This window comes from Octopus bimaculoides, chromosome 8 (genome assembly GCF_001194135.2).
Source record: "Octopus bimaculoides isolate UCB-OBI-ISO-001 chromosome 8, ASM119413v2, whole genome shotgun sequence".
Classification (NCBI taxonomy): domain Eukaryota; kingdom Metazoa; phylum Mollusca; class Cephalopoda; order Octopoda; family Octopodidae; genus Octopus; species Octopus bimaculoides.
In genome coordinates this window covers 51,092,847-51,106,798 of record NC_068988.1, presented here as the reverse complement: position 1 = coordinate 51,106,798, position 13,952 = coordinate 51,092,847, and the positions used below count along the sequence as shown (strand labels likewise).

Here is a 13,952-nt window from a genome sequence, read left to right as displayed (position 1 = left end):
TATATATATATATATATATGTATGTATGTATTTATATGCGTGCACAGGTGCTTATGTATGGAGCTATGTATGTGTATCTGTTTCAAAATTCTTTCGACGTATATTTCCGACCGAAACTAATTAGGTAACCCTTCCATGCTGGTTTAGGGTAAACATTTAGTTAATACAGTACTTGCATTTCAGCATGAATTTCAAAACGGTTTGTCTATCTATCTATCTATCTATCTATCTATCTATCTATCTATCTATCTATCTATCTATCTGTGGCTATGCTCCCTCCCATATATGTATGTATATATGCATGTGTGCGTGTGTACACACACACACACACACACATACAAACACACACACACACACACACACACACACACACACAAACACACACATATATATATACATATATATATATACAAACATATATATATAGACACATTAATTGCAAAATCCAAACAATACCGGAACAAGATAACAGATGCGACGCAAAACAGAGGTTATCAATTTTAAATCGGCCAACGTTTATTTTTTCCGGTACATCTGTACATACATACATACATACATACATACATACACCTCTGTGCCAGGACGGAATAATTAAACAAATGTTAAATATATGTTTCTAACTTTGGTATGTGACTATAAATTTCAAAGGCAAGATGTAGTTAACTTAAAATGTTATACTAATACTTGGAATTATCAGATACTTTTATCAACTTGAAAGAGTGACAGACAACAATGCCTTTGGCAGAGTTTGGATCTCAGAATATCGTGTCAGGTGACTAAAGACTAAGAGGTGTTTCTTTGATGCTCTTTTGGTTACTTCACCAATCTAATGATGATGATGAAGAATAACATTTCTAAAAGTAAGGAGTGTAAAAGTGACTGACTCTGCTGCATGCTCAAGTAACATTTGCTCATTCTGAGATTAATAAATGATAAATACACCTTGTATCTTCACAGTTATATATATATACATTTGACACAGCTTACAGAGAAGCTTCTGGATAGTTACTTAACATGTTGCTTGAATTTAGTTGCCAAACCTACCTTAAATACCCTACTTGTATTTAAATGGGGTGATATATTTAAAATCCTAAATCTCAGAGCTGCATTAATGCATCTTAACATTAATGACAAGATTATGATAGTTGGAAACGTGATCAGATGTTCAAGTTTGGTTTTAAATTGCATCTCAGTTATATTATAGATGTACATATCAAGTTCCATCAAGTACTGTACATGTGCACTTGAGATGTACAAATGTAAAATAACTGAGGTGTAATTTAAAGCCAAACATGAACATCTGATCACCATTCCAACCATCATAGTATTTAAAGCAACTTCACATATAAGACCGATGGCTATACTTTGAGACATTGAAAAAGCAAAAGTGTATCTTATATGCCATCAGAAATGGTAACCAGATGGTTATGGCATTAATATCTACAGAGCAGAGTTAGCTAAAGCTTACCAGATCAAATCTGTTTGTGTTCATATATAGTAACATACCTACAATCAGATATTTTGGTGTAAACATCTGAAACCAGCAATAAGCCTCACTGCCATGTACAAATGGGGAAAGAGTAAGAGGTTACATATACGGCAGTACTCATGTGCCATTTCAAGGAGTGTTCTCCCCCACCACTTTTATTCAAGCTAACATAGGCCATTATTAATCTTCCTGCTTTGGCTACTGTCGTCATACAATACAGTGCTTGTGCCACATTGTACTATTAAAGGAAAGGCATGAAAAAAAAAACCTCAAAACAGAATCTGTATTTATAGGAAAACAAAAGTGAAAACAAAACACTGGTAATGTAATGAGTAAAAACACAAAAGAATAATTGAATAACAGAAGTGGACGGGTTATTCAAGTGTAAGGTGGTTGAGGTAACTTAATTATAACTAATAGCTCATAGCATTGTAAATCAAAATGCTAACTTCCAATAAGTAATTTCCATAAGAAACTTGTTTGCATTATATTGATTTCAAGTGAAGAGAAGAAACAGTGTTTACTGTGAAGAAGAAGTAAAGATAAAGTTGACTATTGTCTATTCACTTCCTGATGGAAGCCAGTTTCACAACTGCTAGATAGGCAGAGCATCAAGCAAAATGCCTTGCAGCAAATAGCTGCAGGATATTTTCTTGATATTCTAAGTTTAAATTCTGCCAAAACTAATTGTGTGTTTCAACCTTCCAGGGTTAATAAAACAATATATAAGAACTGAGGGTCAATATAATCAATTGCAATCACACTCCTTCTCCCAAATGTGTGATCATGTACCTTTTTAAGAAGCCATTATTACAGATAAGGTAAGAAGTTTACAGTTCTTTAGTGTCCATAAGAAAGAAGAGAACTCAAATATGTTGGACATACAATGCAAAGATCAACATTTAAAAGCTTTGTCTTTGTAACGTGTCTTCAGTTAACCTGTTTGCTCCTCTCATTCCAGACAAAAATGGGTAAAGGATATTTTCAAGTAACTAAACTAGCAAGTAGGCAAAACAAACAGTCTATTGTAAATACATTTAATGCAAATATTTACATTTGTTGAACTGTCTAGTATATACTGACTTATATAAATGGACAGAAAGAAATAACATTTAAATATATAAACATTGTTTTTTTTTACTTTTTTCTGTATCACATTTTTATGAACAATAGTATCTTTAGTCACAATTTTTGTTTAGGTTAATCGCAGATTCACTAGATTTATGATGTGGAAGTTATATTTTAAGCATCTGCGCAACTTGAGCGGAATGTATATTACAATTTCATTTTATTCTAAAGCATTGATTTATCAACTTTCAAGCTAATGTTTACATCTTTCAGTGAAAGACATACACATACATACATTCATAAGCACATATACACAGAGGGCTCCCTCACAGTTTCTGATAACCAAATTTCACTCACAAGGCATTAATTAACTCAAGGCTATAGTAGAAAACATTGGGAATGAATTCAGAACCACATGGTGTGAAACAAATTTCTTAACCACACAGCACCCCTGTGTCCCATTTTGTTTAATCCTTTTTTATTTGAACCAGTGTGAGTCATTATCTTAGGGATGAACACAAGTTTGCTAAAAGACAGTTACTGCACAAAGTATTGCTTTAAAAAGTATTTAAAGAAGTAATAACCAAAGTTTCTGTTATTTTTGTGTGAGAACATGTTCCTAACTTTGTAGTGAGAATGTGTTCAGTTGAATTTAGAAGTTCTGTATAATAATGGCATAAGATGACAAATCAATTTCAAAGACTTAAAGTGAATACAATAAGCCAGCTGCAGAACATTGCATGTCCAGTCTTGCTCTCAACTATCTCAATAATGATATGATGACAACAGAGCTAAACTTTGAGATGCCTCCAGTATTAAAATAGCAGAATATTTGAAATTCAGGAAACTAAGTTCACATTGTAGCAAGATAGACTTGCAATTTCACTTTCAGAGAACAGATTCTCAAGTAGCAAAGTCAAAGGTTAGTACCACTACCACCACAATAGAAGTGGAGAAAAAAAATGAGGTGAACAAACTTTTTTTGTTTTTAATTTTTTACTCAGGAGGAAAGGTAAAGTCCATGATTCTTTCTTTACAGGGCTTCCAAGATTAGAGGGAAGGAAAGAGAAAGGAATTCTTGAACCAGAGACTTGGCCTGAATGTTTGCAACTGAATGGGGTCCACTGAAGCAATGAAGTGCCTGGTATTGATGTTAAAACTACGTAACAGGTTAACGAAAGTTCTTTTACTAATCAACAAAGACTGACCTCACATCAAGGTACAATGATTAATTCTAACAGCAGTAAGGTAATACTTCCAACATTGCATACCTGATTAACTCAGGTAAGTGCAGTAAAAGGAAAGCTATGACAAAAAAACCCTCTAAAATTGCATTAATGAACAGAAATGATTAAATAATAAAAGAAAAGAAAAAAAAACAATTCATCACAATATTGAACATATCTTGAAATTACAAGTCAAAGGGTTTCTATATGGTCTTGTGAAAAATAGTAGCCAAATACTTCTCAAAAATCACACCCTGCCATCTTATAAAGAAATAATACATTGGACAGTGTAAATAATAAAACAGTGGAATAAATGTTGTGCTCTAAAAATGTTAATTCCTTGTTTCAGACATTTGTCCTCTTTCAGAGGGGAAGAAAATATACAGTTGTTTAGGTTCAAAATTACTACTGATGAAGTGACTAAGTTCAAGAGCAATGTGGAGCAGTTTGTGTGGGGAAATGAAGAAGAAAAAAAAAAACCAGTGAGTGTGCAGGAGGGCTTGGTTGAAATGGGTGATGAGGGTGGTGACGTAATGAAGACTAACCAGGTCAAGTAAGGTGGGGAAAGTGGAAATGCAATGCAATTCTGACAGGACACTCCTAATAATACAGATTCAATAATGTAGTCCAGGGTCGATTATAGATAAATTGTACTTAGAAAAATACAAACAAGATAATTATGGCTAAGATGTCTTTGATTACAGCTCTACTAAACTAAGGCCAACTCAGGGTTAAACAACAAGTCTTAAAATTAAGATCACTTATGTTACTGAAAGTAAACAAAATTTTATATCATATATATATATATATTATTCTTAAACAAGAATGTTGTTGACATTGGCTTCAAAATTTTGGCCTGCTAAGCCATCATCAGACTACAGTCAGACAATGGCTTAGCTGGCCAAAACTTCAAAGTCACTGTTAACAACATTCTTGTTTAAGAATAAAAGATTTGTAATTAACAAAAATGTATAGAGTAACCCATCAGATTAGTGTAAAACTGTTTTTATTATAAAGGAACATAAAAAAAAATACATACAGAGAGAGAGAGAGAGAGAGAGACGATGTAAAATAAAAGTTTAAATTAACACCATTATTCTTTTTTTTGTTTCTGAAAATTCAACAAAAATATGTTCGAATCACATACTTCACTTATTTTCTTCTGAAATAGTGCTATAGTTAAGATAAACAACAGTAACAAGTGTTACAAAAACGAAAATAGAAACAAAAAAAAAACAAAAATACCCAACGGAATGTTTGAAAAACAAGTAAAAGCATACAAAGTGTGCAGTTAGAAAGAAAGCATGCTGTTAATGAGGAAGAAAAGTGTATCGCTGAGGTGGCAGATTTGGTAAAAGACAAACTTTACCTGTTTCTAATTTTTTCTGAAAGTAGTCCAAATTTTTCCGTAGTGCAAAATGCATCCAAAGCAGAGTTCCACAGGCAACAAGACAAGCTACCAAGACTAAAAAACCGGAGACAGTCAAGCATGTGGTACATACATTCGAACGACTCCGTCTAGAAATAAAACAGGGAGGTGGTAGTTAGTAGAATTAGAAGCACCCAACCCAAGATCAATTAAGCATTATTAATAGGGGAAAAAAAAAATTATTAAATAAGAGAACTTTCACAATTTCATATGTGCCATAAAATCAAATACATATTGTTTTGATTCCTTCTGCTTTCCCAAAGACAAGATCATTGCCATATAACAAAATAGAATTAATTTCAATTTTTATCCAAGATTTTAATTTGTGGACTTCAAGGGAATAGAAGCAATGGAATAATATACTTTCATTATCTAGCTTTGTTTCATTTCAGAATAATCTTATGTTTACAGGATGCTCTTCACAATATACACACACAAATATATATATATATATATATATATATATATATATAAAAGGATAAAGACCCCCTTTGATTATGAATGACCATGGGATTGCACCTAGAAAGTTCCTCTCCAAGGTACAAGCCTGAGCAAATTTGTTTATAGGAAACCAACAGTCGCCCATGCATAACAGCGTTCCCTCTCCATGTCACCAATGTTATCAAAGGGAAAGGCAAAAGCTGATACAGCTTAGCACCAGTGACGTTGCAACTCATTTCTACAGCTGAGTGAACTGGAGCAACATGAAATACAGTGTCTTGCTCAAGAATACAACACAGCTTGGTCCGGGAATCGAACTCACTACCTCATTATATATATCATCATCACCGCTTAGTGTCCGTTTTCCATGCTGGCATGGGTTGGACGGTTTGACTGGCGACTGGCAAACCAGGAGGCTGCACCAGGCTCCAATTGATCTGGCAAGGCTTTTTCAACTGGATGCTCTTCTTAACGCCAACCACTCTGAGAGTGTAGTGCATGCTTTTTACCGGCACAGGAGCCAGTCACACAGCACTGGCATCGGCCACAACTACAATTTCCATTTTGATTTTGATTTCATTGAGATTCTGATTTTGATTTTACTTGACTCAATAGGTCCCCTCAAGCACGGTGTGTCACCCGACGATTCAAAGGTACTTTTTAAATGGTCTGGTCATGCGACACTGGTATAGGCTACAGCTGTGATCTCACTTTACTTGCCAGGTCTTCTCAATCACAGCATATCTCCAGAGGTCTTAGTCTCTTATTGCCTCTGTGAGGCCCAAAGTTCAAAGGTTGTGCTTCACCACCTCATCCCATGTCTTCCTGGGTCTCCCTCTTCCACAAGTTCGTTCCACTGTTATGGAGTGATACTTCTTCACACGTCTCCTCATCCATACGCAATACATGACCATATCAGTGCAGTTATCTCTCTTGCACATCACATTTGATGCTTCTTATGTCCAACATTTCTCTCAGGGTACTTACTGTTGTGTATGCACACTGACATTACATATCCAGAGAATCATACTAGCTTCATTTCTTTCAAGCCTACGTATGTCCTCAACAGTCATGGCCCATGTTTCACTAGGACTTCGGTTTTTGCTACATTGATTCTAATGCCCTTCATTTCTAAACCTTGCTTCCACACCTGAAATTTCTTCTCTAGTTCTGGTAGTGATTCAGCTATGAGAGCAAGGTCATCAGCATACAGGAGCTGTTATTGCCTGGAGGACTATGATGAATAAGAGGGGGCTGAGGACTGATCCTTAGTGAACCCTTACTTCTACTTGGAATTCTTCACTATACTCATTGCCGACCCTTACCTAACTGACAGCATTCCTGTTAGCTCTTACCAACCACTCATCTGTCCCTAGTTTCTGCATCGCCCACCAGATAAGGGATCAGGGGACTTTGTCAAAGGCTTTCTCCAAGTCAACAAAAGCTAAGTATAGGGGTTTATCTTTGGCTAAGTATTTCTCCTGCAGTTGCCTTACCAGAAATATAGCATCAGTGGTGCTTCTACCTGGCACAAAACTGAACTGCATCTCATCTAGGCTGACTCTCTCCCTAATTAGTTGGGCTATGACCCTCTTCATGACCTTCATCACTTGATTCAGCAGTCAGATATCCCTGTAGTTATTTCTATCTAAAGCAATTACCTTTACCTTTGTAGCAGTTGACTATGGTGTTGCTACACCAGTCATTGGGTATGACTCTTTCTTGAACTACCTAATTTACAATATGGGTGACTAGACGATAACCCACACCACCAGCTATCTTAAGCATCTCAGCAGTGATTTCTGATGGGTTGGGGGCTTTTCCGGACTTCATATCCTTGATTGCTTTATCTACCAGGGTGTTATCGATTCAGGTAGCTGGTCCCTCAACTGGGCAGGCTCTCCTCTTCCCATTCATTCTCCACATTCAGCAGCCTTTCATAATGGCATTTCCAATATATACAGTTCATGCTGTTTTTTTATAGTTTAAAGTCAGGCTCTAAATTGATCAGAATTATAATCAAAAGAATTCTATTCATGACCACATCATTTTTATCTAGAACTACATTATGAAATATCACATTTTCGCTTAGATGGTATGGTGTGATATGAGACAGGTTTGACTGCTTTTTCTAGCAAGCTGAGGGACTGAGAAGAAATTGCCTCACTAATTTTTATATATTTGGCGAATATATTATCCCTAAATATAAACATCATACATGTGGGCATGATATAAATCCCTTCAGAAATAAGTTGGAAATCAAAGAACATGAACCAAAAGGAAGTTTATCCCTTTTTGTTTCTAACAGTTTCTTTTCATTTGTCTCAAAGCACAATAAGTAAGCCAAATGAATTTGAAGAATTTAGTATTGTATGAAAAAAATACATAAATGGTTTTCATCAGGGATGTCTATTTAAACTGGTGCCATTTCTCTTGATACAGATTAAATCAGCATCTGCTGCGCAGCAGAGTTATTTTTTTTTCTACCAAATTTCTCTATGAAGCCAGGTCGCATTACCAACCAATAGACTTAGGTTATTTATTTACTTATTGTCAGAAATGCCTTCATATTTTGAATTCCTGATTCACACTAATGCAGCCTAACAATTTCTTTTCATTAATTTTGAATAAATCACACATGCCATCTTCCTTTTCCTATCATTTGGAAGAAGAGTTTCATTTATTTTTAGGGTAGAGCAACAAAACACCACCACCACCACCTAGAGTATCTTTAGCAAAGTCTACTCTGGCACAAGCATTTGAGCCAGGTTTCCATCTTGAGGATTTCTTTGTTCCACTAATTTTGCAAAGACCGTGAAAAGTTATAGGCACTGTTTTTCCTCTTAACTAAAAGATTCAAAAGAAACATGTCTTCACAGATGATGGTGATCTGTGGAGCGGGAGGAATGAAACAACAATGTAGAATATACTTTAACTATATTTTAACCTTCACACTATGCTTTAATAACGTGCTGATTTAAACGGATTAAAGGAGAAAAAAAATTCTTTTCATAAATACAATACCGAAAATTGAACTTCAAACTGGATCTGAACTATCACCCTGTGATTTACATTAAACAATAATTGCTTTTAACCAGAAAATGAAATGAAATGTAAAGTATTCTATTAAACAGTCAGTGGGGATTGGACTATGTCATATGAATGATAGAAAATAGTATAGAAAAATACATGATTATATTTGAGCCAGCAACCAGATCTTGTTTAATCACAAACATCTTTTTATTATTTTTTATCTTTTTACTTGTTTTAGTGGACAGCAGCCATGCTGAAGCATCACCTCAAAAGGTTTAGCCCAACAAGTCGCCCCCCCCCCCAGTACTTATTATTTTTAAGTATGATACTTTTTTTATTTGTCTCTTTTGCTAAACACCAAACTGCTATGCTGTAGGGATGTAAACAAACCAACACCAGTTGTAAGTGGTGGTGGGGGACAAGCACAAAGACTGAGGCAGCAACTTTGAAGGGAAGGTTAGTTGATGCCACTGACTCAAGTATTTGTCTGATATTTTGAGTAGGGGGAAGGGTAAATGTATAATAATATAAACAATATCATGTTCATCTAACCCAAGCTGGCATGGAAAAACAGACATGAAAACAAATGAATAACATAACACCACAATTTGATACCTTGAGAACCTTTAGCAGAGCTCTGTGAAGGGTTATGGGCACTACTTTCCCTCTTGTCTAAATAATAAAAATAATTATTTAAATACATACTGCTAACTATTGTTGATATAACATGTGTAAGTCGTTCCTTTAATGTTGTATGTAAAGTGTCAAACACAGCCATTAGGTGAAAGAAAGAATAGTAGCAATGCGATCCTCTTCTGCTTAAAGCATAAATAAAAAATTTAAGCACATACTTATTTCACACTAGACTTATCTCTAAATAGAAACACTTACTGCAAACTGATAAATGATGCTAACTATCAAACCCAGTTTGATTTAATCAAAAACCTGACTAATTAGCACCTACTGATATAGCTGCTGTTTTAGATGGAAAAGCAAAGCACTAATCAATAATACATACATAAGGATGTACTCATCAAAACCATCCTAACATGGACAAATGGATGTAAAAACAATATATATATATAGAAGAACCAAGATAGAGGAAGCAGTCTATTTATTATAATGCTGACAGTATAAATTGTGAAAAGAGTGTGATATTAACTGAAGCCTTCTGCACTGTAGTTATTTTAGTCTCGAGAAGAAGAAAAAAACTGACAACTCTAAATGAAAAAGAGCCACTTCAATAAAAATTTAGAGCAAAGAGCTTTAAACTTACTATATATATATATATATATTTATTTATAGGCGTAAGAGTGGCTGTGGGGTAAGTAGCTTGCTTATAAACCACATGGTTCCGGGTTCAGTCCCACTGTGTGGCACCTTGGGCAAGTGTCTTCTACTATAGCCTCAGGCTGACCAAAGCTAAGTGAGTGGATTTGGTAGACGTAAACTGAAAGAAGCCTGTATGTATATGTATATGTTTGTGTGTCTGTGTTTGTTCTCCCACCATCGCTTGACAACCGATGTTGGTGTGTTTACGGCCCCATAGCTTATCGGGTCGACAAAAGATACCGATAGAATAAGTACTGGGGTTGATTTGTTTGACTAAAGGTGGTGCTCCAGCATGGCTGCAGTCAAATGACAAACAAATAAAAGAATAATATATATATATATATATATATAACTTGAGTGATTCGAGAGTAGGTCTTTAACCATTTAACTGCAAAACTAAATTTCATATTAAATATCTCATAAAAGACAGAATTAGTATTTTCAACTGACTCAATAAACTTGACACATCTCAACAAAAATTAGTTTCAAAGTTGACATTACTCAACAAAAGATAGACTGGTACATAAAACTGCTTCTGCAGTTAAGAGTAATGAAATTTTGAGTGGATATATCTGATTACCACCATAAAAAAAGATTAAATATATATTTGTAAATTGGTCCAAAGTACATGATATAAAAAAGAAGTCTATGGTTTATATAACTAATATGTAAAACCAAGGTGGCAAGCTGGCAGACTCGTTACCACGTCAGGCGAAATGCTTCGTGGTATTTCATCTGCTGTTATGTTCAGAGTTCAAATTCCACCGAGGTCGACAGTGCCTTTCATCCTTTTGGGGGTAGATAAGTACCAGTTGTGTACTGGATTTGATCTGATTAACTGGCCACCTCCGAAATTTCAGGCCTTGTGCTTATAATAGAAAGGAATAATTGATATGTAAAATCCTTTATATGCAATATGCAGCCAGCTTCCAGTATTTCATATATCTAGGTAAAAACTAACATTATTATTTTCAAATGAATCTTACTCTATTTCTTAAGCTTTAATACTGTGGAAAGGTTTTTAGTCACACTATTTGTTTAGTCTACCTTGTAGAGTTGATTTGCCTGGTGTGACAGTTGTTATGAATTGTAAACACGTTGTCATTTCCGTTATCATCATCAATACTACAATAATAATTGTTTTTGCTCTCTCTATATCTACCTTTTGACAGTTCTTTAGTCATCTGACCTGTTCAGTTGAAATGTTATATTTACTATTACATCATCTTTTTGAATAAAAGTTCTATAAATAAGCCAAAACTAAGATTTATGTGACACAAGCTTAAAAACAGATATCATCCAACAAATACATTTTTGACAATACTATCGAATTACACAGATCAATGTAACAGCTTCTCAGCTGGGCTGGAAAAACATTGTAATCCTCACAGCTTAAGTAATTATATCTACATATGCAACCAAAGTGCTACTAACTCTTCCTCCAACCATCTATTACACCATTTCTAATTAATTCTTACACAGACATACCACCTCTCTGAAGTAATGAAATAAAAGTAATTCGTACCTGATCCCCACCTCTTTCAACAATTACTTTTCTGAAAGAATGAAATAGAAAATGTATGTGTATGTGTGTGTATGTGAGAAGGAACAGTCATTTTTAACTGGATATGATGTTGAATAAGGGAGCCTCTAGATGTTTGCTGGAAATAGCAGCCAAATTTGTTACAAATCACATCACACTGCCTTAAAGAATATAATGGACAACATAGATCCTAACAAGAGGGAAAATAATGTAATGAAAACAAGGTTTATGACTAGCATGCCTTTCATCATAATCTACCCAATAAGAGTTGACCTGGAATTAAACAACCAAGTTTACTTTAAGCCAATAATAGTACTGGCATGGTGGCTCAACCTGCTAGAAATAGCAGTCAAATTTCCCTCAAATTACAACCCCTCATCTCAAATTTGGAAAGGACACATGATGAGGAGGGTGTGTGTGTATAAGAGAGAGAGAGAGAGAGAGAGAGAGAGAGAGAGAGAGAGAGATAAGCTAAGATAAAACTGTTTTAATAGTAGTGATTGAAAGAATCCACTAGGTTAGCAGTATATTGCCTAAACCGCTTATCCACATCCCTGGACTAAGAAACACTGCAACTTTTAACAGCATGTTGACCATTACCTGACGACATAACTACAAGCTCATTTCATATCATAACTGGCTGGCTAAGAAGGTATGTGTGAGAAAGAGAGAGGTGGGGGGAAGGAGTTTATTGATGAATTCTACACTTTTGCCACCACACACACATGCTACATCTATAACACAAAGATCAAAAAACAATTGATAATGTTAGGACATTGGTAAAAGACATAATTGATCCCATTGCCGTGAGACCTGTTGAAGCCAATACTATGCGAATAAAGTGGATGAAGAGAGAAAAAAATGCAAAAGTCTTGGGATGAAAATGAGTGCAACACTCGGTGGGCTTCAGAGAAACAAATTGTAGCATTATTTGAGTCATGGTAGTTGAATCTTAGTGACACAATGCTCCATGAATCCAAGTTCAAACAGAACCTTTTTTTTCAAATGACTTCATGAGAAGGAAGTGGCTACACTCATACCTTTCGTATGCCTACTGAGACTGAAGCAATTTATATTCAACTTCAAAAGTCAATGCCTATGGGAAAAAACAAAGATTAGAAGGGAGATGACATTCTGAAAAGGCAGATTGAGTGAAGTGGTTAATGTAAGGTCCTGAACCATGAAACACAGTAGGGGTAACCAGTGCTTCTTCATCTGTTAAGATGTCTCTCACAACTAACTGTGTTGGTCCTACTTCAGTCTTGAACATTGTCCTTTCAATTGACACTGGAAAAGTTGGTTTGAATGTCTGCAAAACTTGCACAACGACAACCAGGTGAGATGATATTTGCAAACTATTGACAATACAACTTGTTGCAGTGCTTTGCACATTCCCTTATTTCCTCTTTTGAGCAAAATCACTCTTTATCTGACACTTGGAATTTTACTAAGGTATCTAACAGATAAACACAGAGTGTTCTTTTCAAGTAGGATTTTAAATGTCATGCCTGACGGTTCTTGCTGTTTAGTCTCAGATCAGATCTGATTGAACAAGTGTGCATAACCAAAGGTATTCCAGCTTTCAAAGTTCTATCTTTTTCTAGGTGCAATATACCTAGGACCACATTAACTCACGAGTTTATTTGTAAAGTGGTAGATGATTTCAAAGAAAATTGACTGCTATTCCTAGCAGAACAATCAACTGTGTAGAGGTTCTGGCAACTGCATTGACATATCACGAAGCCTATTCCTAATTTAGTGCCATTCAAATATTGACCTTCCAATAATGTTTTAATATTTAATAATGGAATTGGTTGGCTGTTAGCAGTCTTTGTCTTGCCAACTTCAATTAGTAAACAACGGAACTGGTGCAAGAAATTTTGCTGTCTTGTAATCTTATAACATTGATTATTAAATAATTTAATATGAATAGTCTCTTTTGAACAGCTAATGGAATTCCAAGACAGCATGTTTGCTGAGATTGACTTTTCCTGTTATTAATCTCATTGACATATGTCATATCTTTTCACTGATGTGGAGCAATGAATGACAATCAAATGCCTTACATTTTAAATACAGCTTTATAGAGCAAATCTTTTTGTAGTCAATTTGGTTGATTTCCTTGGTTCAGATTCTTGTAGAACAGAAAATGTGCAAAGTGTTTTTTGTTTTGCTGTGCTCATATAGATGCAACCATAGTTGTGTGGTTAAGAAGTTTGCTTCACAACCACATGGTTTTGACTTCAATTCTACTATGCAACAACTTGGGCAAGTGTCTTCTACTATGACCCTGACCTGGCAATTGCCTAGTGAGTGAATTTGATAGAGAAGCCTGTTTTGGGTGTATATGTGTGTGCACACATATAGGTATAGGTATCATCATCATCATCA

At 35.1% G+C, this 13,952-nt stretch overlaps 1 protein-coding gene across 3 annotated transcripts in view; it reads right to left on the bottom strand.

Moving 5' to 3' along the window:
- Nucleotides 1-13,952, bottom strand: part of LOC106884104 (EF-hand calcium-binding domain-containing protein 14) — a 98,921-nt gene that overhangs the window by 33,041 nt on the left and 51,928 nt on the right. For 2 of the 3 annotated variants that reach the window (XM_014935324.2, XM_014935323.2), the window contains exon 2: nucleotides 5,153-5,301. The exons of the other annotated variant lie outside the window; for it this stretch is intronic. In XM_014935324.2, coding sequence (XP_014790810.1) covers nucleotides 5,153-5,301 — 149 coding nt within the window. The remainder of the gene's footprint in view (nucleotides 1-5,152; nucleotides 5,302-13,952) is intronic. 3 annotated transcript variants of the gene reach the window in all.